The sequence below is a fragment of the Polistes dominula genome, unplaced genomic scaffold (genome assembly GCF_049000335.1).
Source record: "Polistes dominula isolate Pdom_NZ unplaced genomic scaffold, Pdom_raw_medaka contig_32, whole genome shotgun sequence".
In the NCBI taxonomy this organism is placed as follows: domain Eukaryota; kingdom Metazoa; phylum Arthropoda; class Insecta; order Hymenoptera; family Vespidae; genus Polistes; species Polistes dominula.
The window spans coordinates 3,554,685-3,581,453 of record NW_028300880.1 but is presented as its reverse complement, the minus strand read 5'-3'; the positions used below and the strand labels follow the sequence as shown (position 1 = coordinate 3,581,453).

General features: G+C 34.0%; 3 protein-coding genes across 3 annotated transcripts; all 3 read left to right on the top strand.

The window, feature by feature from the left end:
- Positions 1–22: 22 nt before the first annotated feature.
- LOC149033577 (uncharacterized) lies at positions 23–1,893 on the top strand. Its single transcript, XM_089175398.1, has 2 exons — positions 23–585; positions 746–1,893. The coding sequence occupies exons 1-2, from the start codon at positions 120–122 to the stop codon at positions 1,576–1,578; spliced, it is 1,299 nt and encodes a 432-aa protein (XP_089031524.1). The 5' UTR covers positions 23–119; the 3' UTR covers positions 1,579–1,893.
- Positions 1,446–4,790, top strand: LOC149033576 (uncharacterized). Its single transcript, XM_089175409.1, has 2 exons — positions 1,446–1,580; positions 3,395–4,790. The coding sequence occupies exon 2, from the start codon at positions 3,494–3,496 to the stop codon at positions 4,391–4,393; it is 900 nt and encodes a 299-aa protein (XP_089031535.1). The 5' UTR covers positions 1,446–1,580; positions 3,395–3,493; the 3' UTR covers positions 4,394–4,790.
- Positions 4,791–9,573: 4,783 nt separating this feature from the next.
- Positions 9,574–12,937, top strand: LOC149033575 (nose resistant to fluoxetine protein 6-like). The gene is made up of 5 exons (XM_089176904.1): positions 9,574–9,704; positions 11,452–11,581; positions 11,685–11,859; positions 11,945–12,081; positions 12,178–12,937. The coding sequence occupies exons 1-5, from the start codon at positions 9,574–9,576 to the stop codon at positions 12,301–12,303; spliced, it is 699 nt and encodes a 232-aa protein (XP_089033030.1). The 3' UTR covers positions 12,304–12,937.
- Positions 12,938–26,769: the final 13,832 nt, after the last annotated feature.

The following is a 26,769-nucleotide window of genomic DNA, read 5'->3' as shown; positions in this document are numbered from 1 at the left end:
TTCCCCTTCGTATGTCCCTTCTATATGATACTTCATTAATGTTTTTGTGTGTTAGAAGTAACAACGAACAGCGTATAAAATTAAAAAATTATTGAGTGTTAATTGTCGCGAACCACAAGATGAGTAGAAAATCGCGAAAACGGAATCGCGAGGATCGCGAGGACGATGAAAGTCGAAGGAAAAAGAAGAGTTCAGAGAAGAAATCGAGGAAAAGAGAAGCGACGCCAGAATCTGACGACCAACATGGCGGATCGGACAAAAAGCGTCGAAGTTTTCGCGCCCGTTCGAGATCGAGAGAAAAACGTTCTCGTAGCCGCTCACACGAGCGACACCGCGCAGAATGTAGGCGTGAGCGCTCCAGGTCGAGATCGAGAAGCCGCAGACGGGGTGAGCGTGCGAGTTGCGATCGTAGGTCTGTATCGACAGTGACGTCAAGGGTGCATACATACACCCCGCCCCCGTGCAACGAGAAGGTGCCTGTCGTTTCGGCCGTGCCTCCAGCGTTTGTTGCAGCGCCACTGGTGGAAAACGAAGACAGCAACGAGTTCAGAAACAATGAATTGTTGATCGAAGATATAATTCAAGGTAAAAAAAAAAAAAAAAAAAATCACTGGTGAGCCTGCACGAGAGGCAGGACAGACCAGAAGAAGGTGTGGTGAGCTTGAACTCGAGTCAAGTCAGACCATAACCTAAAAGTGTCAATTGTGACAGTCGGAAATGTACATTTTCTGTTAATTTTTTGTAGGCGACAAGGAAAACACGGTCCCTAAAACGGGTGACGACGCGAAAGAAGAGGGAGAGATCGTGGACGAAGAAATTTTACAAGTGTTCGGTGACGACCCAACCCAATCCAACAAGGTGGATGCAAAGATTCACCCGTCATTCAAGCCTCACTGGGATTATTGGCTGTCGTCGGGCCTCAAAAAAGAGGACACGGAAAAGTTGTTGGAGAAATATAATCAAGACGAATCCTTCAGTGCTCCAACGCTGAACCCCGAAGTTCGAGCAACGCTTTCAGAGAGTGCCATTAAAAAAGATGGACATTTTGAGGAAAACCAAAAAATGATAGCTAGCGCGATGATCGCGTTGGGCTCAGCAATTTCCATGATTATCAACGAGCCGCAGGAACCACCGGACAGAGCGGTGATGATTGAAAGGATGTTTGAAGCTGGAAAACTGATGGCTGGACTTTTCCATAAACAAACCACGGCGAGGAAAGCGTTCATCGAACCGGGACTTACCAAACAAGTCAAGGACGTCCTGAATAACACCAAGACAGACAAGTTTCTGTATGGGCCGGGGCTCGGAGCAAAAATCAAAGAGGCAAGGACGATCACCGGAGTGGGAAACACTATGAAGACTCAGCCACAGCCAGCTGTCAAGAAGACACCGTTCACGACAAAAAACTGGGTCAATGCCCAGGCACGTCGGCCGTTCACCTGGGCCAAAAAGAGCTTCAATACATACGGACAGGCGAGACAGCAGTTTTCCAGGTCCGAAAAGACACCCTTCGCCCACAGGCAGTTTCAGAACCAGACTCAACGAAAGAATCAGAGGACGGGGACGAAACCGAAGTAGAGGTACATCAGACAGGAGGTCGACTGCGCTGGTTCAAAAATCAATGGCTCAAGTTAACCAAGGACAAATTTATCCTTGAGTGTGTAGAGGGATACAAGATCAAGTTTGCAAGGCAGGTCGTGCAAACTTGCCCTCCAGTAGAGCCATTGTTTTCTGAACAAGACTCATGTAAGGTTAAAGAAGCGATCTTAAAGTTAATCAACAAACAAGCAATTAAACAATGTGACCCTATTAAGGGGCACTTTCTGTCTTCCTATTTTACGGTTCCAAAACCCGATGGTTCACACCGATTCATACTCAACTTGAAAAAACTTAATTTTTTTATAGATACAACGCACTTCAAATTGGAAGATATGAGAACTGTCAGTAAGATCATCTGCCCGGGTGACTTTATGTGTAATTTGGATGTACAAGATGCATATTTATGCATCCCCGTTCACGAAGACAGTCGAAAATTTTTACGCTTTTCATTCGAAGGAAAAACTTACGAGTTTGTTGTCCTCCCTTTCGGCTTATCGACAAGTCCCTTTGTATTTACTAAAGTAATAAAACCGGTTGTGAATTATCTTAGGTCAAAAGGTTTAAAGTCGGTTGTTTATTTAGATGATTTCTTGTGCATAGGAAAAGATAAAGCTAGTTGTCGAGAGAATACGATTCAAACGATCGCGTTACTTAAAAGTCTTGGTTTCCTTATAAACTACGAGAAAAGTAATTTGAGCCCGAATCAGACTTGTAAATTTTTAGGTTTAGAAGTCGACACAGAAAAATTTTGCATAAGACCGACAAGCGATAAACGAGTCAAGGTTTTTGAGTTATGTAACAAGTTCTTGTTTAAAGAAACGTGTACTATTCGTGAATTCGCGCAGTTTATTGGAATTTTAATCAGCTTATGCCCCGCGGCTGAGTATGGTTTTGCAAACACGAAACTTTTAGAGAGAGAAAAATGTTTTGCGCTCATTTTCAATAATGGTAATTATGAAGCAAAGATGATTGTGTCAGAATGGGCCCGCAAAGATATTTGTTGGTGGCAAGCGAACATTTTCAAAACAGAAAGTAAAATTAAAACTTTCAAGTTTAAAGCCGAAATTTTTACAGACTCGTCGACTTCGGGCTGCGGGGCTGTAAGGGGTAGTAAAATAATACACGGGACTTGGAACAAAAGAGAAAAAAAGCTTCATATCAATCATTTAGAATTACTCGCGGTGTACAAAGCGCTTGAGTTTTTAGGCGAGGGTCTACATGACTGCGAGGTATTATTGAGAATCGACAACACGACGGCCTTGTCTTATGTAAACCGAATGGGAGGCATAAAGTATAGTAATTTCAATTGTTTAGCAAAGAAAATTTGGCAGTGGGCCGAAAACAATAGGATTTGGTTGTACGCATCGTATATCAAATCGAAAGATAATAAAGTAGCAGACGCCTTATCAAGGATCAGTAATGTAGACACCGAATGGGAATTGTCGAACCGCGCATTCAAAGAAATTGTTAAAAAGTTTGGTCAACCTTCAGTTGATCTTTTCGCGTCTAGGTTAAATGCAAAATGCAACCGTTTTTTCTCGTGGCATCAGGACTCTCAGGCAGAAAATATAGATGCGTTTACGGTAGATTGGGCCAGTTGCGGTTTTTTCTATGCTTTTCCACCTTTTTCATTAATTTTAAAAGTGTTACACAAAGTTAAAAGAGATAAAGCGGAAGGAATAATAGTAGTCCCAGATTGGAAAGCCCAACCGTGGTACCCTGTGTTATTAGAGCTAGTGACAAGCGAATTAGTTATTTTTAAACCTAATAAAGATTTGTTATTATCACCTTTCAGGACGACGCACCCTTTGAAGCAACACCTTTCATTAGTGGCCGCGAGAGTTTCAGGCAAAGCCTGTTGAGAAAAGGAGCACCGATAGAAGCATTAGACATTATGATCGCATCCTTATCAGACGCGTCGATAAAACAGTACAGTTCAGGAATAAAGCAATGGTGGGAGTTTTGTGCCAAGAAACAATTAGATCCTTTCGATACTCAAGTAGATCAGGTTTTAAAGTTTTTAACAGAAAAGTTTCGCAGTGGTGCTTCTTATGGTACGTTCAATACGATTAGATCAGCGATCTCGCTCATATCGAACAAGAGTTTAGGCGACAACTCGTTAGTAAAACGGTTTTTTGAAGGAGTGCATAAGCTTCGACCATCACGAACAAAGTACAATGTTACATGGGATGTCAATATTGTACTGGACTACCTAAAGCCATTATTTCCGTTAGAATCTTTAACGTTAACACAAGCTAGTTACAAAACCTTGATGTTACTCGCTCTTGCTACGGCGCACCGAGCGCAAACCTTTGCAAAAATCAAAATTGAAAACATTCGAAAAACGCATTCTTCGATAGAAATTTTGATTACAGATTTGATTAAAACCTCGGCCCCAGGTAGAAATCAACCAGTCCTTATATTACCATTCTTTGAAGAGAAACTTAGTTTATGTGTAGCTTCCAATATTTTAAATTATATTCAGAAGACGAGTGAAGTGAGAAACGGCGAGAAGAATTTGTTTTTGAGTTTAAAGAAACCCCATAAAGAGATAGGATCACAAACCGTAAGCAGGTGGTTGAAAACCACACTAAAAGAGAGCGGGATAGATACTGAGATTTTTACGGGGCACTCTACCCGGCACGCGTCAACTTCGGCGGCCTTGTCACGAGGTGTAGATGTAAGTGTTATTCGTAAAACGGCGGGATGGTCGAGAAACTCGTTAGTTTTTGCAAAATATTATCATCGCGAGATAAGCGAAAATACGGAATTTGCAAGGTTAATTATAAGATAAAAATCAAAACAATATGTGATTGTTCGACCAAAGATTAGATTGATAGAATATAAGTTTGTTAATTTTTTAAATTTATCCTAGTCCTTGTCCCTCCTAAAATAAAATTGCGACTCTAAACAACTACATGTAATCTTGAGAACGAGCATGAAGTATAATTGACGATTAAACGAACTTACCTGTAAGTGAAGTTCGATCGTAATTATACGAAGTGCTCGTTCGAAAAGATTACATCCCTCCCATAATGCTTACTCAGCATCATCCCCTCCCATATAAAAAAAAAAAAAAAAAAAAAGAGCAATTTTATTTACACACAGTCTCTAAATTAATGAAGTATCATATAGAAGGGACATACGAAGGGGAATTTTCATACGCTAAAGTTGTGACATCTAGCGCCCAGAGGCGATACTACATGTAATCTTGAGAACGAGCATGAAGTATAATTACGATCGAACTTCACTTACAGGTAAGTTCGTTTAATCGTCAATTAGTAATATTCTATTTGTGTTGATTTAATTTTTATTTTTTTTTATTTATATGAGAGTTTATTTGCAATCTATTACAAAGTAACAATAAGCAAATTTGTTGGTAAAAATAGAATAGTACAAGAATAACATGCAGGTATGTCGCTCAATAGCTAATACCTTCTTAATATTAATATCACATGTATGATGTATATCTTAATGTAACAAAAATATAATATTATATATTTAACCTTAACTCAGATTACCTGAAATATACTTAAAATCTAGTTATATTGTCTATCGGTTTGAATCTTTTTAAGCGGCGTAAATCGTGAACTTCGTTAAGCAGTTCATTAGCTAAGCTATTAGGGTGGAATTGGAGTTTTTCAGAGTACTTAGTAGTAGAGTTTTTAACAACAGACTTAACAGAGGGTATTTCAAGATCCCTAGAAATGCTTTTGTTAGTGACATACCATGGAGAGTGTGTTATAATGCGAAGTGTCTTTGATTGGAATCTTTCAAGGATTTCAATATTAGAGTTGGCAGATGAGCCCCAGAGTTGGATACCATAGGTCCAGATGGGTTTCAAAATACTTTTGTATATTATAACCTTACTATTGAGAGAAAGTTTGGAGTTTGGACCTAATAGCCAGTAGTGTTTCCTAAGTTGTAAGCCAAGTTGCTTCCTCTTTTGCCAGATGTGGTGTTTCCAGTTTAATTTACTGTCTAAGTTATGTTATTATAACGGATCAACATCGTGTAATCTTTTCAAATCAGATTACACGAAGAATCATGTTAGCTTCAAGGGAGAATATCAAAGTTGTTCATTTTTGAAAAAGAAAAAAACAACAACATGTGTGCAGATCACACGTGTTAGAAGTGAAACCTTCAAAAACTAAATTTTGAGAGATTACTACTGCTGCCGCTGCTTCTCCTTCTTCTTCCTCTTGTAAGCGATGTTATGTGAATCTTGAGTTGTATCGAAGTGCCGAGCCTGGATTCTTGCGCCCCTTTACACCCAGAATTGGTTTCCGGACACCCCTTTCCCAACTTGATTGACCAATAGGAGCAAAGTTCCCCCACTCCACTGTGTTCTCTAATGAAAGGACTTGTGTTTTAGTGAGGACTAAAGAAGTGCAAGAATAGGTAAAGCACCAACCACGCATCAATGCTTTGTCGAAACTATGTTATTCTCAGAACACTTCCACAAACACACTGCAGCTCATGCCTTACGTAGCGTGCTACGCAACAGTGAACGACTGGAGCGCCTCTTGACCATCGTGGCGCTGCCCTATTACTGTCTATTCATTCGTTATTTTTGTATCAGACAGATCACACATTTGGAGCAAGTAAACAGTTTTAACGTATTTTATTATTAATAATAGAGATAAAAAATTATCAATGGGTAGTAGCAAGAAGAAGAGGTTAAAAGGTCGGGATCGTTTAAGGGAAAGGACATCCAAAAGACTTCGCAAGTTAGAGGATAAGATAGAGGAGATAGCAACGGGGTTTACTGTAATAAAGGAAGCCATCTTGGGACTCTAACATACAGTCTGTGAGACGCCGGAGCGATCTGTTAGACCTAACGTGAAATATACCTGCTTGGGTGTACTCTCATGATTTCCTGGAAAACCTGTTTAAACCTGCCAGACCTAGTAGATAAAACCTACACCTGCGCTGCATACTAATTTAAGGAACTTCCGTTTCTATTATTTTACGCCGAACATAAAATTTGGAATTTTAGGCAATCCCCCACTGCACCGTGGGAACACCAATAAGAAACCCTTGCCTATGAAAAAACGCCCTTCTTCTAGAAGATTCCTTGTTCCGATTTCCCTTAAAAGGGGCTCCCTCGACATCCGAAACACTCTTCTATCCTGGCCGTTACGCTCGTAAGTTGTTTGTAGCCGAACGTGAATAAAAGTTATTCTTTCCAAAAATTTGGAAATCCTTGTTTTCAATACAATTACAAGAATTCAATAGGCCGAATCTTACGTTATTCGGAAATCAACGCGAATTTAACTTCACGCGAACATTTCCGCGTAACAGATCGAAATCAGATGCGAAACGTTATTGTATCCATTATAACTACGGATTAATTGTCAGCATGATATGCAATCACAATTTTCGTAAATTATACCTTCACGCCCGAGAGGCTTCACCTGATTATAAATAATCATAATAATTACTTCTGGGCATAGTAGTGCTCTGTGGGTATGGTAGTGTTCTGTTTATATGAGAGGTAAAGTGGGCCTTATATATTAATCTGATTTTATCTGGAAGGTAAAGTAGAGATTAAAATTACTCTAAATGACCCGAGAGGATATTTCAGAGTAAACAATAGACTACCTAATCTTGTACAATTGTTAAATAAACTGATGTATGGAAATCTATAATAATATGAATTAAATTCATTTTGAATCCAGTCTTCATGGGAGCTGAATGCGGATGCTCTCCGCATCTTTGGAGAGGATCCGATGCAGGAAGAACTTAAATTAGTCCTGCACTCGAGTGTCGCTAATCGTTGAGAAAAAAGAAAAATATATTTATCCAAAGGTCTAAAGTGAGTCACTCCTAAGAAAATACCTCAGGAAGGGCAAACTTTCGTTGAAGCCACCGATTTTAAATGGAGAGGTGACTGTTAACCAAAAAGAACCGGTTCTGAAGAGGGATAAGTACTCTGGTGCTACGCAAAAGCTAGCAGGATCTGCTTAGCTGCTTTAGCTCCAAAAGAAATGCATGCGCATCTAAGCCGGTAATAACTGAACAGCAGCCTAAAAAACGAGCGGTCGAATAAGTGTTAAGAGATTGGAGCAAAGTTGGGATGCGGCAAAATTACCAATTGAGATCCACAGATCTCAAACTGTTGCATGCAGAGTTTGCAGCTTGCCGACATTGTCAAAGCGGTGGGTGACAACATTAGACAAAAGGTAAGCTAATTATTATTTGTTCTGTGATAAATTAGTCGACAAGGTTAAGGAGATCAAAGCCTTTGGGAAAGTTTAGAAGAGTTGAAGTAGACATCTTACCCCAGGTCGAGCCAATATCGTCAGCAGAACCAACGGTCTCAGAACCGTTAACCTTAGACGAAAATGTAATTATATTTGTGGGCCGTCCAAAGTATTTCGTAAAAGCCTAGGAAAAAATCACTGAGGACAAAATTGTCAATCAGTGTGTAGAAAGGCATGAAATACTTTTTCAATCGATCCCTGTACAAACTTGTCCACAACCTAACAGGGTTTGATCGGGTCAGGAACTGGCATGCATCCAATCAAAAATTAACAGACTGCTTTCGATAGGCGCGATTGAGGAAGTAAAAGAGATTCCTGGAGATTTCTTTTCACCGTTCCTTTTGGTTCCTAAGTTAGATGGTTAACAGAGGTTCATTCTGAACCTGAAGGTTCTTAATACGTTTGTTGATGCAAAACACTTCCAACTCGAGGATCTTAGATCCGTTTACAGCCTTTTGGTGCGTGATATTTTCATGGGTACGGTGGATCTTAAAGATGCTTACTTTCTGATTTCAGTATAGTAATCACATCGGAGATTTCTGAGATTTCTTTTGAAGGGGAAAATTTATGAGTTTGATTGTTTGCCCTTCGGCTTATGCACGTGTCCAATAAAATTTACCAAGTTGTTGAAGCCAGTGATAAACTATCTCCGGTTGAGAGGTTTGTTGTCGGTAGTATACTTGGACGACTTTCTATGTTTTGGTCATTCGATTGCGGAGCGCAGGGAGAATCTGAGTCAGACGATTAAGTTACTTAAGAGGTTAGGATTCATTTTAAATTTTGATAAGTCCAAGTTAAAGCTCAAGAGAAGATTTTAATTTTAGGGTTTATTTTTGACTCATCTATAATGAGGGTGAAGCTTCCAGGAGAGAAAATATTCTCAACAAAGAAACTGATCAAGGATCTTAAGAAGCAAGACACGGTGAAGATTCGTGATTTAGCCAAGGTTGTTGAGTCAGTAGTAACGTGTTGTCCGGCAGTTAAGTACAGTTTGCTACACTGTAGATCACTGTAGATCAATTAAAAGTCCAAGCTCTAGAAAGAAGTAGAGGTTGTTTTGATTCAGCCATGCCCGAACCGAAATATACCCTAGAGGACAAAGATTGGTTGTTTAAGGCCTTACCAGATGCCAGTAGAAAGGTGAAAGCGCCAATAGGTTATGGAGTCAGGAGGAAAGAAGTCTTCATATAAGCCACCTGAAGCTTAAAGCAGCGCTATTGGCCTTGTAGTGTTTTGCGACGGACCGGAAGGACAGTGATGTTTCATGGTGTGACAGTGATGATATACTCATGGTGGACAACACGACAACGATGGCATATATCAATAGGATGGATGGTGTCCGTTATGCCGGGCTACATAGCTTGGCGAGTGAGCTATGGAATCGGTGCGAGGGCCGCCAGTTATAGGCTTACGCCTTCTTCATCCCGTTGAAGGAAAATGTGGAGGCTGACCGATCATCAAGAATCGATAACTTAGACGCGGAGTTAGAATTAGCAGACTATGCGTTTAAAAGTATCATCAGAAGATTCGGGAATCTGGGGATCGATCTATTTGCTTCGCGAATCAATACTAAACATAGCCTATGGCTCGTGGATGGGAGATCCGGATGCCTTCGCGTTTGATGCTTTTACAGTTAGTTGGTCAGATGGGATATTTTATGCCTTTTCCCCCTTTTCCATCCTAACTAGAGTAATTAAGAAAATCAAAGATGATAAAGCAAAACGTTATCAGCCAGGCACTTTTAATCAAGGGCATGTCTAAGATCAGTGGATATTTCACTATCTTCACTAGCAGAAGCAACATTAAAAAATTACAATGGAACTTTGAAGCTTTGGTGGCGTTGGAATAATCAGGTCATCGGAGACAAATATGAGGTGTCTGTGTGAGAAGTTTTTAAAATTCTTGACCGAAAAGTTCGGTGATGGAGTTGGACACAGCGCGCTAAACTCAGTCAGGGCGGCGTTATCTTTGATATCGAATGAGAATATCTCGAACAGCCCTTTATTAAGCCGATTATCAAGGGTTCTTCGAGGATGAGGCCTGGATGTCCTAAGTACGAATCTACTTGGGACGTAGACCCAGTTTTGTCAAAGCTGACGGAATAGGTTCCAGTGGTGGAACTTCCTTTGAAGAAATTGACTGAAATGTTTGTTGTGTTATTGGCTTTGGATACAGTGCATCGCTGTCAAACATTGGCGCTGATTAATATCTCGAGCATTATCGTTTCAGAGTCAAAAATTGAAATCCGAATCCCTGAGAGAATCAAAACCTCTCGACCAGGAGCACCGCAGCCGGTTTTAAGACCTCCATTGTTTTTAGACAAACCAGAATTATGTATTGCCAGATCTTTGAATCAATATCTGTTGGTGACTAAAGATCTGCGAGGAAGTTTTGACTCCTTGTTCATCTCAATTATCAAGCCGCATAGTGCGGTCAAGAGTGAAACGATCAGAGTTGGTAGATAAGGATGACGTTGGTGTCGCTGGTTGTTGACAAAAGAATTACGGCATACTCTGCGAGGCATGCAACGACATCAAGAGCATATGACATAGGCATTAGTATCGATGAAAATAAGAAAGTGGCAGATTGGTCCAAAAACTTTAAAGTATTTACCTAATTTTACCACCACCCAATAATTATTCACAACAATAATTTTGCAGAGGTGGTGTAAACACCCAATATATCTGTGTAATTATATTAACAATAGGTATAAGCCGTTGGAAGTGTAATGTATTTTATTTTTCTTCTTTTTATTCGTTTTAATCAGATAATTAGCACTGATACGAAGAGATTGTTACTCTAAACAGCTACCTTCGTAATCTCGAAGTGCGAGACACGAAGGATAATTGGAAGATCTTATGAGCCCGCCGAAGGCGGGTGAAGTTTGATCTTGATTGTCGAGGGTCTCGCACGAGAGATTCCCACCTAAACATTACTAAATATTACCCCACCCCCTTTCCAAAGAAAAGAAAAAGAAATGCCATAGCTTTAAACTAATGAATAGATAGTAATAGGGCAGCGCCACGATGGTCATGGGGCGCTCCAGTCGTTCACTTTAGCTTTGAATTGTAGTCCAAGCCATAAAAGTAGGATACTACCTTCGTAATCTCTCGTGCGAGATACTCGAATAATTAAGATCAAACTTCGCCCGCCTTCGGCTGACTCGTGAGTTCTTTCAATTAACATATTTGTATATAAAAAGAAATTTAAAAGCTTAAACAAAAACATTAGTAAACCTAATTTGTTTTCAGGTTTTTCAGCCAGTTTAGTAGCTAGTTTGTTGGCTCTGTTGTTTACCTCATCGATAATCCTAATCGTCTATTTAGCCAACATTTATGATTAGGTTCCCACGTAAATATCAATATTAACTATTATGCATATAATTAAATCGAACACTTTCATTACTAGCGACTTACATATTATTTTTCCATGTAATAACTCATATATACAACTGGCCGATCAAGTAATAGTACTTTCCAGCAATTAATATGTACAAGCGAATTTTAATAGAATGATCCTCTTGTCCAAGTACACTGTAATGAAAGTGTTATATAATCAAATATATTAATGTTTTATTGAATTATAGATACGACAGACAATTCAGTACTGCAAGAGTAATATATTATTTACCATTGGTTAGAATAGGACCTTATTTCGTTATTGTGATTACTGCATATATTGTTGTTAAATTAAACAATAAATTATATTGGAATAAGGTTAACAGATTAAACTAACCGTTTATTTTCTTAACAATTTTTTATCTTTAAATATGCTTATGGATGATATTAATGTTTACTTAATGTTAATTATTTATTTTAGAAAACGATGTTATTATTTTGGATACTCGGCAGTTTATGCAATATATTGGTACTGTTTGGATTATATCCGAACAGAATATCAGGTTTAACTGCTGCTGTTTATGCTGCTCTTAGCAGAACAGTATTGGCAATTGGCATAGCATGGATAATTATAGCATGTTCTACAAACAATGGAGGTATAAATGAATATATTATTCGATTCTTTTTATTTGGATACTATAACTTCCTAATCGTTATTGATTAAAAAATTTGATATTTTAGGTATAGTGAATCGTATTCTTTCCACGAAAGGTTGGATACCATTTAGTAAATTGACTTACGTAGCCTATCTTTTAAATCCAATTCTTATAGTTTCTTTTAACCTTTTAAGTAAAACTTCCGTGCATTTTGATCCTCCAGCAAACGCATGTATTATTCTTTCTTGTTTGATCTTGTCGATAGATTAATATGAACTTTAATTAAATATCATTATGTTGTTTTGTATTCTTTTTTAGGGAATTTCTGGTTTAGGATACCTAACAGTAACTTATATATGTTCTTACGTTTTTTCGTTGATGTTTGAAATGCCGTACGTTTATTTTATGAAGGAATGGATTAATTACTTAAACATGAAAACATGATTACTTTTTTTAAATTTTTCGAAATAAAATAACTTTAGTTTTTTCCTAGGTTATTTTATTTTATTTTAACTGTTATGTTCCATATCTTGCTCGCTGAATTTTCTTATGCATTATTGTGCTTTGTTTTTTACGAGTAAAAAATACCCATAATCTAAAGTAAACATCCTAGACGTCTTGTGTTTATTATCGTTCCTAAAAAATATCATTATTCAACAAGGAAACAGATATCCGATCCATAGGTGTAGACTCATAGAAATTCTTGGATCTGAAGAGTGGACTTTCTCCTAGAAGGCATAATCTTTGTGAATTCTTTAATTCAATCAGCATTGACATTGTAAACGCCAATGAACTGATCAATAAAAGGCGAAATATTACATCCGTCAATCTGATTTGTTGCAACGAATTAACTGGTTTCAGAAGTTTGAGTAGGAAGAAGTCTTTAAAGACATTCTGTAAGAAAGGACGATCATCATTGTTATTCATAAAATTCTCTAATCCGATATCTTAGTTTCAATCGTAAGTCTGTAATTGTTGATAAGTTTGTGTTTGTCGGTAAATCTGTATTCATTTAAGTAATAAGTCCTTATTCAATTTCAATAATAAGTCTGACTTCTGTTTTTGTTTAGGTGCGTGTATCCAGTATTAATCAGTAAGTTGGTATTCTGTTTAATAAAATTCGTAAAGCATTTATAAGATTGATTAGTAGAGAAGTAGAAAAAATTTAAAGATAAACGAATGTGAGAGTTAACAGTGTTATTTTTACCCGCGACTAATAATATAGTATTCTGTTTATGTTTTTCGAACAAGAAGCAGAGATCTATCTTACCAGCAGCAAGAAAAGGTAAGTATCTCATATTAATTCTTATTTATCTATCTTCACGGTATTACAATTTCAATAAATTTTATTCTTTAACTACCTTCTCTTCCTTTTCAGTTTTCATATTCAAATTTCATATTTCGCCAAGTCGTCCACAATTCTTTAGGTCATTTCCTGTTAAAGGTTTATATGACCAAAAACCGATCACACCTTTTATTACGTCATAGGACATGACGTAAATTTGTAAAAAATACATTTATTAAGAGAATTCGTGAGTAAAAGTGTCGTCAAAGGTAAGATTTAATGCAAAATTTATTGAGAGTACAAATAATTTCGGTCTGTTTTCAAAAAAATTGTTCTGAAAGCATTAAATTTTTAAATAATAACAGCTTATTCCCGTGGTTTTGGACAGATTGGACATTTGCCGATAACATCCATGATCCTGGATTTTAATTTTTTCCTAAAAGCCTCGTGCGCTTGCGATATCAAACCCTATAAAGTAGTAAAAGTTTATTTTCATTGAAAACATTATTTTATAAGATTCGTGTTAATTAAACAATTTGCACGTTTTCTTATAAGTACTATGACTTCTTAAAATATATATTGAATTCTTTTTATTATTCTATAAAAAAAGTAAAATTTAAAAATATATTATAATTAAAAAAAAAATAGTTATAATTAAAAGAGTGTATACATGAATACATATATAAGACAATTGATATTATTTATATATGTTTTCATATAAATAAATATATAATACACTTTTCATTTTGTACGTATGTGTTCGTATGAATGTATCATATAAATGAATATCATATGCATGAATATAGGATATAATAATATATACTATAATATGAATAATCGTAAATAGATATTTTCGATACATGTGTGCGAAGTGAGGCATTCCAGGGCTTAAAAATTGAAACACGAGCCAAAGAAATGGCGCGTTTACAACGGGGCCGAGTACGCTGATTACCTCCACGAGCCGTTAGGCAAGTGGTGGTAAGCGTACTCGGTCTCGTTAGGACATATTTATCGAACAATATTTTTTGTAACGACTGCTTCTAAAGTTCAATAGAGAGAAATTTTTCATTTACAAAGAAATGTTGTAATTAGCCTAACTATATTAGTTATCAAAAAATTTTAATCAATCCACAATAGGGTTACATTTTAAATAAAGTTGTCATGTGTAACATTTTTAGCAGTAGATACTAGGTCTGGAGGCGTACAAGGTCTCGTTAATTCATTCATTGTTCACGTAGATTTTTAACAATTTTTGAAGTGAAAACTTCTTTAGAATGGGAGTGATCTGAAAAGTAAATAAACGGAAATGGAGCTATGAAACGGCTGCTATACTAAATAATGAGAGAAAAAGAGACAAACATTCAGGATTAAGCCTGTGAGAGAATGAGATGGAATATAGCTATATAGTTTTTCCTATTCTCGGTCTCCTCTTTATGCTATGCTTCGTAGTTATCGCTCTTAGTTGAATATGTGTGTGTTTGTGCGCTACTGCATACTACGAAGCGTAGACACATATTATTTCAATACTCGAAATGTTTTGTAGGTAGGAACGATAGAAGAGTAGAAGAATAAACAGAGATAAGCACGTAGGTATGCGACAAAAGTATAAGGTCCAAACGAATCGACGGTCGAAATGAAGAAAGAAGGTGCGTGGTCTGTTTTTATTTTACCAAACAAGGTATTTTATTTCGATTTAAAAATGTTTCTATTTTATTGAAAAATTAATATTAAATTATTTATTTCGCAAATATTATAATAAATAATTATGAAGTATGTTGAATTCTACGCAGTATTCTTTATTCTGCGTTTATATTACCATATCTACAAAATGCAATCGATACTTTTTTCTCACACCTGGATGGAAAGTACGTATTTTGCTCCCTGTTTTCAGGGAGCAAAGTGCCCCATTCCCGCCCGGTTGAATCTGTGCCAGGGAGAAAAGTGCCTCATTCCCTCCCGCTTGAATGTAGTAACGAATTAGTGCGCATGCGCTAAAAAATAGAAGCATGCGCACTAGTTCCTTAACCTTAAAAATGTTTTAATAAATTACTGCTCATGCTTATATATATTATATATTATGATATATAATTAATGATTTTAATAACATGTGTTGTCTCATATATTTTATATTTTATTTATTTTTACAAGTTTTAAAGATATTTGTTTAGTTAAATATTACAAACATAAATAGGTTACTACGTATACATTTAGTTATTTTCTTGATTATAAGAGTTGTATATGTTATTATTTATTATAATCTGTTTAAACTTACAATTCTTGAAAGTGACAAAAGGTGTATTGACGGTCAAAGAATCAATCACTTCGTTCTCGATTTGAATTTCATTTAAATGCTTTTTTTTGGACTCACACAGACTTACACACACAACCTCTTCGATTTTCAACACTCCCCACAATAATAATAATTTATAAACTCCCTATTTAATTAATTAAATTTTATTTTAAAAATATTTTTTAAACTTAAACAATAATGTATATTTTTAATAGAATCTAATTTTATATTTAAATTTTTTTTTAAGTTTTTTTATAAGTTTTTTTATATTTTATTTTATTTTTATATTTAAATTTTTTTAAAGTGGGGGCTCCGCCCCCCAACCCCGGCGGGGGTTTCACCCCTGGACCCCTTGATCGTTGTTAAATTTGCATAATCTTCGCAAAATGTATTAATTGACAACAAATAAAATAGTATATTACATACCTAAGACAGTATAGTAAGAAAGCGGCAACTTCGTTTTACGCAGCGAGAAGAGAGGAAGGCAGGAAGCGACATCTACGTTTGTTACAGATGCAGCGGGAGAAAAGTAGGCGCTTTTCGCCCGGGTAGAAAATTAGTATATTATTATTTAATTACAAGCGAACTTTCGATCCAGGTGTGAGAAAAAATTGTATACTCACCACGGGAGAAAAGTATGACATCCCAACCCGCGTTTTTGTCACCCTCGCCTTCGGTTCGGGTGATAATATTACACGGATCGGAATGCCATACTTTGCTCCCTAGGTGAGTAATATACTATTATGTATATAAATAATATCCGATATCTAGTGTGGGACACAAAGTGTTTTGGTCTATCGATGGGCGTTCCTTCTTAATCTTTGTTTTCTTTATCCCTACCAAAGGGCAGCTGCATCTTAAGTGCTTGGCGACGAAATATTTTTCTATTGTTCGATTATTCTTTTTCTACTGCTGATTGAGTAAAGACGTGCTTCTACCTTATCATATAAAATAAAGAGAAAAAGTGTGTTATAAGAAAGAGTATTATTTAATATCCCCTATAACCCAATAGGTTATGGGCCCAGATCACGCTGTGCATTAATTGTGTTTAAGTTTTGTGTGTTGTTCATTTTAGATTAACTTATATATATAATTAGTGAAAATGGATATGTCTAAAGACAGAAGAAACATACCGCAGTTTGACGGTACAAGATACAATGCGTGGAAACATAGAGTGAGAAATCTATTGCAAGAACTCAATGTGTTGAAAGTGGTTGACGAAGAACCTCCGTCATTAGTTACTACGGGTTGGTCTAAAGCTGAACGTATTGCCAAATGTACAATTGTACAATATCTAGCGGATACTCATCTCAAGTATGATAGACCTGGTAGTACAGCAAAGAATGGGGAATTCGTCACGGCCACCAGGAAGGGACAGATACACGTGACGAGTAACATGGGTTCAAGTGGAGTCCTCGAAGACGTGTTATACTGCCCGGACGTACCATACAACTTACTATCCGTGAGGAAACTGCAGGAGAAAAGGATGAGTATCATCTTCGATGAGAACGGCGTGGTAATCGCTAAAAATGGTAAAACGGTGATGAGTGGTAAACCTTCAAACAATCTAATATCTATAGAATTAGATGTTGCAGAAAAGGTAAATTTAATTAATACCCAAGTAAGTAACAGTAAAAATGATAGTTATGAATTATGGCACAAGCGTTTAGGGCATATTGGAAAAACAAAATTTTTACAGTTGAAAAATAAGCAAATGATTCAGGATATGACTCACTTAGAAAAGGTCATCCCGGATGATCAGTTATGTGAAGCTTGTATTTATGGTAAACAAGCACGATTACCATTCAATAAAGAAAAAGATAAGAGTCATATTACACGACCATTGCTTATGGTTCATACAGACGTTTGTGGTCCAATCACTCCTTCTACGGTCAATAACAAAAATTATTTTATAACATTCATTGACGAATATACGCATTATGGCGTAACTTATTTATTAGAGCATAGGTCCGATGTTTACATAGTTTTCAAAGATTACGTTGCAAAGAGTGAGGCTCGGTTTAATTTAAAGTTAGTCAATTTGTATTGTGATAATGGTAGAGAATATCTATCAAATGAAATGAAAGATTATTGCGTTCAAAAGGGAATAAGTTACCATTTAACGGTTCCGCGTACTCCTCAATTGAATGGCGTTGCAGAACGCATGAATAGAACTATAACCGAAAAAGGACGGGCTATGATAAATAGTGCTGATTTAAAAAAGGAATTTTGGGGAGAAGCAGTCTTAACTGCAACTTATTTAATTAATTTAACGCCAACGCGGGCTCTTACAATAGATAAAACTCCGTTTGAATTATGGCATAATAAAAGGCCGAGTTTAAAATATCTGAAGGTATTTGGTTCCACAGTCTATGTTCATAATAAAATTAGAAAGTCTAAATTCGATGAAAAATCTTACAAAGCTATATTAGTAGGATTTGTATCGAATGGATATAAAATTTGGAATGTTAAGTATAGAAAATTTGAAATAGTAAGGGATGTAATAGTAGATGAAATAAATTACTTGAACTTTCGACCGGTACTGAAAGAAGTGAATTCGGAAAAAGATTCACATGAAACTGATGCGTCAAGTGTGATGCCAAAATCAGTAGAAATGAGAGGTGAGATAAATAAATCTGATAGTGAGAAATCAGATGTATGTAAAAGAAATAAATCTGATAGTGAGAAATCAGATGTATGTAAAAGAAATAAATCTGATAGTGAGAAATCAGATATGGTAAGGTCGAAAGAGAAAGTAATAGTAGATCCCATAAAAAGTAAAATTATACCTGAAACAGATATAGCTGTTGTAGAACCGAAATCTAAGGATATTAAAGAGGGGAAATCTAAGGATAGTATAGGACCCAGAAGGAGTGGTAGGATTAGGCAACGATCTCCTATCTCGTATGATGAAATGGAGATTGACAATGATTATCTGTTGACTACACAATCTATAGTTTATTCAATTCCCATGTCATTTGAAGAAATTAAGACGAGAAATGATAAAGAAAAATGGGAACAAGCTATTGCAGATGAAATAAATTCACTTATTATGAACAAAACTTGGAATTTGGTATCGAAGCCAAAAGATAAGAACATTGTCGATTGCAAGTGGGTATTTGCAGTTAAAAATGATGAATTTGGGAATCCAATTAAATACAAGGCTAGACTTGTTGCTCGAGGTTTTAGTCAAAAATATTTGATAGATTATAATGAAATTTTTGCACCAGTTGCTAGGATTTCAAGTTTTCGATTCCTCCTTGCTTTTGCAAATCATCATGGTTTATTAGTTCATCATATGGATGTGAAAACCGCATTTTTGAACGGTGTGTTAAAAGAAGAAATTTACATGAGGGTTCCTGAAGGCGTAAAAAGCAATAGTAATCAAGTATGCAAATTGAATAAAGCTTTATATGGTCTAAAACAATCTGCTAGATGTTGGTTCGAGATGTTTGATAAAGCCCTTGTAGAAAAAGGATTCCGAAATTCACCAGTAGATCGTTGCATTTATATTTTGGATAAAAAGAATATATTGGAGAATATATATGTGGTACTATATGTGGATGATCTTGTGATTGTAACTGCTGGGATAGAGAAAATGGGAGCTTTTAAGAGTTATCTAATGAATAAATTTTTCATGACAGACTTAAATGAAATTAAATTATTTTTAGGAATTAAAGTAGAAAGAATCAAAAAAAAAATAACATTAGATCAGAGTTCATATATCAAAACTATTCTTCAAAGGTTTAACATGCAAGATTGCAAGCCCGTTAGTACACCCCTTCCTACTGTATTAGATCATTTAGCTTTGAATTCAGATGAAAAATATGATGCACCCTGTCGAAATTTAATTGGATGTTTGATGTACATAATGGTTTGTACAAGACCCGATTTGAGTATTGCTGTGAATACCCTGAGTCGGTACTCAAATAAAAATAACAAAGAACTTTGGCAAAACCTCAAAAGAGTTCTCAGATATCTTAAAGGATCAGCTGATATTAAATTAACTTACACTAGAACTGACTATAGGAACATATTGAGTGGTTATGTTGATTCTGATTGGGGAGGTAGTGAACAAACGGATCGGAGAAGTACAACTGGATATTTATTTAAGTTATACGAACAATGTACCATCAGTTGGAATACGAAAAGACAAGCATCGGTAGCTACTTCGTCTACAGAGGCGGAATATATGGCTCTCTTCGAAGCCGTGAAAGAGGCACTCTGGATAAAATCATTAGCGTTTAGTATTAATATACATATTTCCGAACCGATTGTAATATACGAGGATAACATGGGCTGTATCAGTATAGCAAATAATCCAGGCAATCACAGACGATCGAAACATATAGATATCAAGTACCATTTCACAAGAGAACAAGTTGAAAAAGGTGTAATAAAACTCGAATTTATTCCTACAGGTAACCAAGTAGTAGACACTTTAACTAAGTCACTGCCAGCCGTCAAATTCCTGGAATTCAGAGATGGAATGGGACTGAAGTAGTTATATGGATAGAAAACTTAAAGTCATTTATTATGTATTCATTTATCGTTTTAAGTGGTCTGAGTGGGTTTTTCTGGGTTTCCCCACTCCTTAGCAATGAATATTGGACCATATGTATTTGTTCCCAGAAGTAGAGTCAAACTTAGTGGAAGTTTCGTCTTTACTTAGGTCATTTATTTGATGATAGTATAATCTTATTTAAAACGACATTTAATCAATAAAGTAAAGTAAACATTTAATCGATTGAATTTTGAGGGGGCGTGTTGAATTCTACGCAGTATTCTTTATTCTGCGTTTATATTACCATATCTACAAAATGCAATCGATACTTTTATGTATATAAATAATATCCGATATCTAGTGTGGGACACAGAGTGTTTTGGTCTATCGATAGGCGTTCCTTCTTAATCTTTGTTTTCTTTATCCCTACCAAAGGGCAGCTGCATCTTAAGTGCTTGGCGACGAAATATTTTTCTATTGTTCGATTATTCTTTTTCTACTGCTGATTGAAAGACGTGCTTCTACCTTATCATATAAAATAAAGAGAAAAAGTGTGTTATAAGAAAGAGTATTATTTAATATCCCCTATAACCCAATAAAGTACATAGAATATATACAATAATTGTATTGTCTGAAATAATTAAAAAAAAAAAGGATTACCAGGTACATCAGAGAAAAAAATTAGAGAATACTGTGTAATAAATGAGAAGCAGCTGACAAATTCCATTCCCAAGCAAGTAAATTACTGTTATATTTTTATTTTGTTTCTTTATAAAATATATTTGATGCAAAAAGACAAAATATTTCTATTAAATTTGAATTTTATATGTTTTTATAAAAAATATACGAAGAGAGAGAGACATGTACTGACTCATGCATATATGAAAATTATATTACAGATTTTGATATTTGCGTATTTAAGAAACTTATACTAATTTTTCAATAAAATAAAAACATTTTTAAGATGTTGAACGCCCAGCGTGAATCGGTGGAGTTTACCACGGAGCTGAAATTTGAGACTCGTAGTGTACACAGTTCGATAAGCTAAGAGAGCGATTCGATTCAATGCAATTTTTAGATTTCTCGTTATTCAATCTTTATTTAGACGAGAGTATTTAGAAAGATAAGTTTATAGTCCAAAGAATAAGGACGAGATATGTTATAAATAATAAGGGTCTCGAAGTGTGGTAGGCTACAGAGTTGAATTTCTAGAGAATATCTTTATTAGATCTTTCATTGCATTTTACCAGAACCTTCGTTCAGTCCAGCAGTATTTTCCATATGTTTTTCGTAACGTCTTTATTTTATCTATCCTAAAATGTTTGTTATACATCGCAAGAATGTAGATGAAAGCGGGAAATAGAAAACCATACTAACAAAAAAAACTTTTTATTTCTTTTGATAAACATTCTACCATTTTTCTGACTATTTATAACTATCGCATTCAGCATTCCGTTTTTATTGCTTGAATTGTGAAAAGTGCATTTTTTATCAGCTATTACACCCAGAGACCATACCGGTGACTTTTCTTATATAAAGTAATAATATTATAATAAATAAATCCTACAATTATCTTACTCTTAAAACTGTCCATTCGTCTCATTCTCTCGAAACTTAGATTTTTGAAGGTTTCGCTTCTAACACGTGTGATCTGCACACATGATTTTTTTTTTAATTCTAATTAAAGTGATAGATATTTTTCTTTCCCGCACGGTCAATCGGTTGGAAAGTACTACTTTTCCGCACGCTACTATAATATCAACCATAGTTACTACATAGTTACCACCATCACGGGAATATGTGAATTTACGGTTGCTAAACCATGTATGCATGTATGCAAATCATGTATGCAGATCACACGTATTAGAAGTGAAATCTTCTAAAAACTAAGTTTTGAGAGAGTGAGACAAATGCACACTATCAAGATTAAGAGAATTGAGTAGGATTTTTTTATAATAATATTGTTACCATATATACCAAAGGGCACCGGTATTATCTGTGGGTGGAATAGCTGATAAAAAGTACACTTTTTCAAATTCAAGCAATAAAAATTGAATGATGAGTGCGATAGTCGTAGATACCACCAAAATCGTAGGATGTTTTTAGAGGAAAATATAATTTGTCGTAAACTAAGTAAATATAGAATATCCTTTTTGTGAAACTCAGGTATACAATCTTATTGATTAAGATAGTTTTCAATTTCCTGTTTTCATCTACATTCTTGCGCTGTCTAACAACCATTTTAGGAATGACGAAATAAAGACGTTTCGAGAAACATATGGACAATACTGCTTGACTGTACAAAGGTTTTGGTACAAATGATGAATAAGAGATCTAATAGAGATATTCTTTAGAAATGTTTTTTCAACTCTATAGCCTGCCACACTTCGAGACCGTTATTATTTATAACATATCTCGTCTTTATTCTTTGGACCACAAACTTATCTTTTTAAATACTCTCATCTAAATAAAGATCGGAACAACGAAAAATCTAAAAAATGCATTGAATCGTATCACTCTCTCAGCTTATCGAACTGTGTACGAGACGCATTTCAAATTTGGTCCCCGTGATAAGCTCCACCGATTACGCTGTGCGTTCAATATGTTAAAAATTCTTTTATTCTATTGAAAAATTAATAAAAGTTTCTTTATTACCTAAATACTATAATTAAAAATATAATTTTCTTATATGCCTGAGTCAATATAAGTCTCTTCGTATATTTTTTATAAAAACATATAGATATGAAATTCAATAAACATATTTTAATGTTAATGAATCAAATATATTTTATAAAGAAGGAAAATAAAAATGTTACAGTAATTTACTTGCTTTTGAATGGAGCTTGTCAGATCCTTCTAATGTATTCTACAGTGTTGTCTAATTCTTTTTCTCTGATGTATATTGTAATCAATTTTGTGTGTAAAATATTGCAGACAATACAATTATTATATTCTATATATTTCATAATTATTAATTATTATATATGAGTAATAAAGAATTTTATATTTATTTTTCCATAATATTGTAATAGCTTAATTATTATTAGTAAGGCTCTTAGTAATACAGCAAGTTTATATAGTGGAATTACATTGTACAAGGTTGTCTAGTTTTAATTATATGGTCTGGTTATGTTATCGTGAAGAATTTGCATTACTTTTTATTAGATTTTTTATCATATTAGATGCAATTAATTCTAGAAGAGAAATAAAGTCGAGTTTTAAATTGTTGATCTTTTAATGATACCGCAAAAAATAAATTAATTATGCTTATCCGTATCGGACGTCATATATCGATTTTCCTGGTAGTATAGCATTGAATCGAATCGCACTCTTAGCTTATTGAAAAGTGTATACAACCTGTCTTAAATTTCAACCGCTAAGAAAACTCCAACGATTCAATGTAGGCATTCAGCGTGTTAAAAATGATTTTATTCTATTGAAAAATTAACAAAAATTTCTTTATTACGAAAATAATATAATTAATAATAAAATTTTTTGTATTATTGGGTCAGTACATGTCTCTCTCTTCGTATATTTTTTATAAAAACATAGAAAAATCAAATTTAATAGACATATTTTATCTTTATGAATCAAATATATTTTATAAAGAAGAAAAATATAAAATTGTGACAGTAATTTACTTGATTTTGAATGGAATTTGTCAGCTGCTCCTAGTGTATCCTACAGTGTTCTTTAATTCTTTTTCACTGATGTATCTAGTAATCCTTTTCTTTTTTAAATATTTCAGACAATACAATCATTATATTTTCTATGTACTTCATAATTATTTATTATAATATTTGTGAAATAAAGAATTTAATACTAATTTTTCAATAAAATAAAAACATTTTTAAATAGAAAAGATATGACACGTTTTGTAAAAAAAAACTATACCCATGAATATTATCGCATCGATAATAAAGATAATAAATATAGATCGAATTTCAACAGACGTTTCCTATTTTTTATAATTCTGTTCTCATGAAAAGGAACTGACCTTAACATGTAGGTAGCTTTCAAAAACTAATATTTTCCAAACTCTATCCATCAAGATGGAATGCTGAATGCGATAGCCATAGATAGAAACAAATATTGTAGAATATTTATCGACAGATATATACGCCGTCCTAACAAAAGTAAATATAATATACTTTTTTTTGAAACTCAGGTAGATAATTTTTTCTTTCACTCTTTTCCCCCTTCCTTTGAATTTCAGACATCTTTATCATGGGTTAGCACACAAAAGTATTTCTTTTTGTGTTGCAACTAATACCTGTAGATGCTGTTATTGAAGGGAACAATTGTGGTCGTATTTGTTTCATTTCATCGGGTTTGGAATTACAACGATTTTAAAATCTATTTCTAATCTCGTTGTTTTATTTTATAATATTAAAAATTTTTTTAAAAATTTATTTTCTATATTTTTTTTTCTATATTTGTAAAATAAGTTATATTATTGTATTTTTATTGGAAATATGAAGTAAATAAGGTTTATTTCTTTTTGTCACGTGTCCAGTTTATTCTATTTAAAAGCTTTTCTATTTTAATAAAAAATTATTATAAATTTCCTAAATACGCAAACATTATAATTAAAAAACATGTTTTTGGATATTTATAGAAAAAATATTTTACAGTGTTGTCTAATTCTTTTTCTCTGATGTATATTGTAATCAATTTTGTGTGTAAAATATTGCAGACAATACAATTATTATATTCTATATATTTCATAATTATTAATTATTATATATGAGTAATAAAGAATTTTATATTTATTTTTCCATAATATTGTAATAGCTTAATTATTATTAGTAAGGCTCTTAGTAATACAGCAAGTTTATATAGTGGAATTACATTGTACAAGGTTGTCTAGTTTTAATTATATGGTCTGGTTATGTTATCGTGAAGAATTTGCATTACCTTTTATTAGATTTTTTATCATATTAGATGCAATTAATTCTAGAAGAGAAATAAAGTCGAGTTTTAAATTGTTGATCTTTTAATGATACCGCAAAAAATAAATTAATTATGCTTATCCGTATCGGACGTCATATATCGATTTTCCTGGTAGTATAGCATTGAATCGAATCGCACTCTTAGCTTATTGAAAAGTGTATACAACCTGTCTTAAATTTCAACCGCTAAGAAAACTCCAACGATTCAATGTAGGCATTCAGCGTGTTAAAAATGATTTTATTCTATTGAAAAATTAACAAAAATTTCTTTATTACGAAAATAATATAATTAATAATAAAATTTTTTGTATTATTGGGTCAGTACATGTCTCTCTCTTCGTATATTTTTTATAAAAACATAGAAAAATCAAATTTAATAGACATATTTTATCTTTATGAATCAAATATATTTTATAAAGAAGAAAAATATAAAATTGTGACAGTAATTTACTTGATTTTGAATGGAATTTGTCAGCTGCTCCTAGTGTATCCTACAGTGTTCTTTAATTCTTTTTCACTGATGTATCTAGTAATCCTTTTCTTTTTTAAATATTTCAGACAATACAATCATTATATTTTCTATGTACTTCATAATTATTTATTATAATATTTGCGAAATAAATAATTTAATATTAATTTTTCAATAAAATAGAAACATTTTTAAATAGAAAAAGAATACCACGTTTGGTAAAATAAAAACAGACCACGCACCTTCTTTCTTTATTTCGACCGTCGGTTCGCTTGGACCTTATTCTTTTGTCGCCTACCTACACACTTATCTCTGTTTATTCTTCTACTCTTCTATCGCTCTTACCTACAAATAGGTATAGGATCGAAATTATTGTATATGTGTCTACGCTTCGTAGTATGCAGTCGCACACAAACACACATATAGACAACTAAGAGCGATAACTACGAAGGAGTGCATAAAGAGAAGACCGAGAATAGAAAAAGCTGTATAGCTATATTCTGTCTCATTCTGACGCAGTATTAATCCTATATGTTGTCTTGTTTTTCTTCTTACTTTCGTTTTGCCACCGCTCGCCATAGCGTTACGCCGCGCTGTTTCATTTTTTTTAAATCACTCCCATTCTAATAAAATTTTCACTACAAAAAAGAAAATTTGTAATAATATCAAACATAAGGATAAATCACTATATAAAACGAGACTAGTCTTGCAATTTCGAACAATCCAGATATCAAGAGTAACTAAGAATACTGACAAATTGTTTTTAAAAATTTCGATATGTATTTATTCGGCAAATCATTCGTTATAAAACAAGCAGGACATCAAAATCCAGCTAAAGAATCAAAAGCCAGGTCACTTCAATGACTTTTTACAATTCTTTGAAATTTTTTTTTTTAAACTTTGATTGAAAAGATTGCTTTTTTTGCAGAAAAATAGTGTAACAGGTAAAAGATGTTTTTAATGAAATTTTTTTGAAGAATTTTAGGAATTTTAAGGTTGTTTTAAGTATAGGTATACTTTTCGGCTATATTATTCCTAAGTATAAGATAAAATATTTAATTATTTTTTTGACTATTCTATTCGGTTCACTTAGTTTAAATTTATTCCGATCATTTCGAACACATGTAATGTATGTATTTAATTATTTATAAAAGATAAATATACACACCTTCTACTTTCAGGGAATATGATATTTGTTTTACTCAAAAAGCAATAATATATAAAACAAACTATTTTTTTTTAATACGTTCCGAGCTGACGCATTTCAACGCTATATATCGGGATTTTCACTAACCAGCAATCATTTTTTTTAAAGTTTCGCTTTAAAGTTTTCTTTATTTTGCTTTTTTGTTTGCTTACAGTTGTGGCATTACAACCACTTGAATAAGTAAATTTTTTCATTGAATCTGT

Excerpts from the sequence above, each read along its gene's own strand:
- LOC149033576 (XM_089175409.1), top strand. The coding sequence starts at position 3,494 with ATGATCGCATCCTTATCAGACGCGTCGATAAAACAGTACAGTTCAGGA.
- LOC149033577 (XM_089175398.1), top strand. The coding sequence starts at position 120 with ATGAGTAGAAAATCGCGAAAACGGAATCGCGAGGATCGCGAGGACGAT. Across the intron at positions 586-745 it reads GATCGAAGATATAATTCAAG|GCGACAAGGAAAACACGGTC; the intron begins GTAAAAAAAAAA and ends AATTTTTTGTAG.
- LOC149033575 (XM_089176904.1), top strand. The coding sequence starts at position 9,574 with ATGATAAAGCAAAACGTTATCAGCCAGGCACTTTTAATCAAGGGCATG. Across the intron at positions 9,705-11,451 it reads AACTTTGAAGCTTTGGTGGC|ATACGACAGACAATTCAGTA; the intron begins GTTGGAATAATC and ends ATTGAATTATAG. Across the intron at positions 12,082-12,177 it reads CCGTGCATTTTGATCCTCCA|GGAATTTCTGGTTTAGGATA; the intron begins GCAAACGCATGT and ends ATTCTTTTTTAG.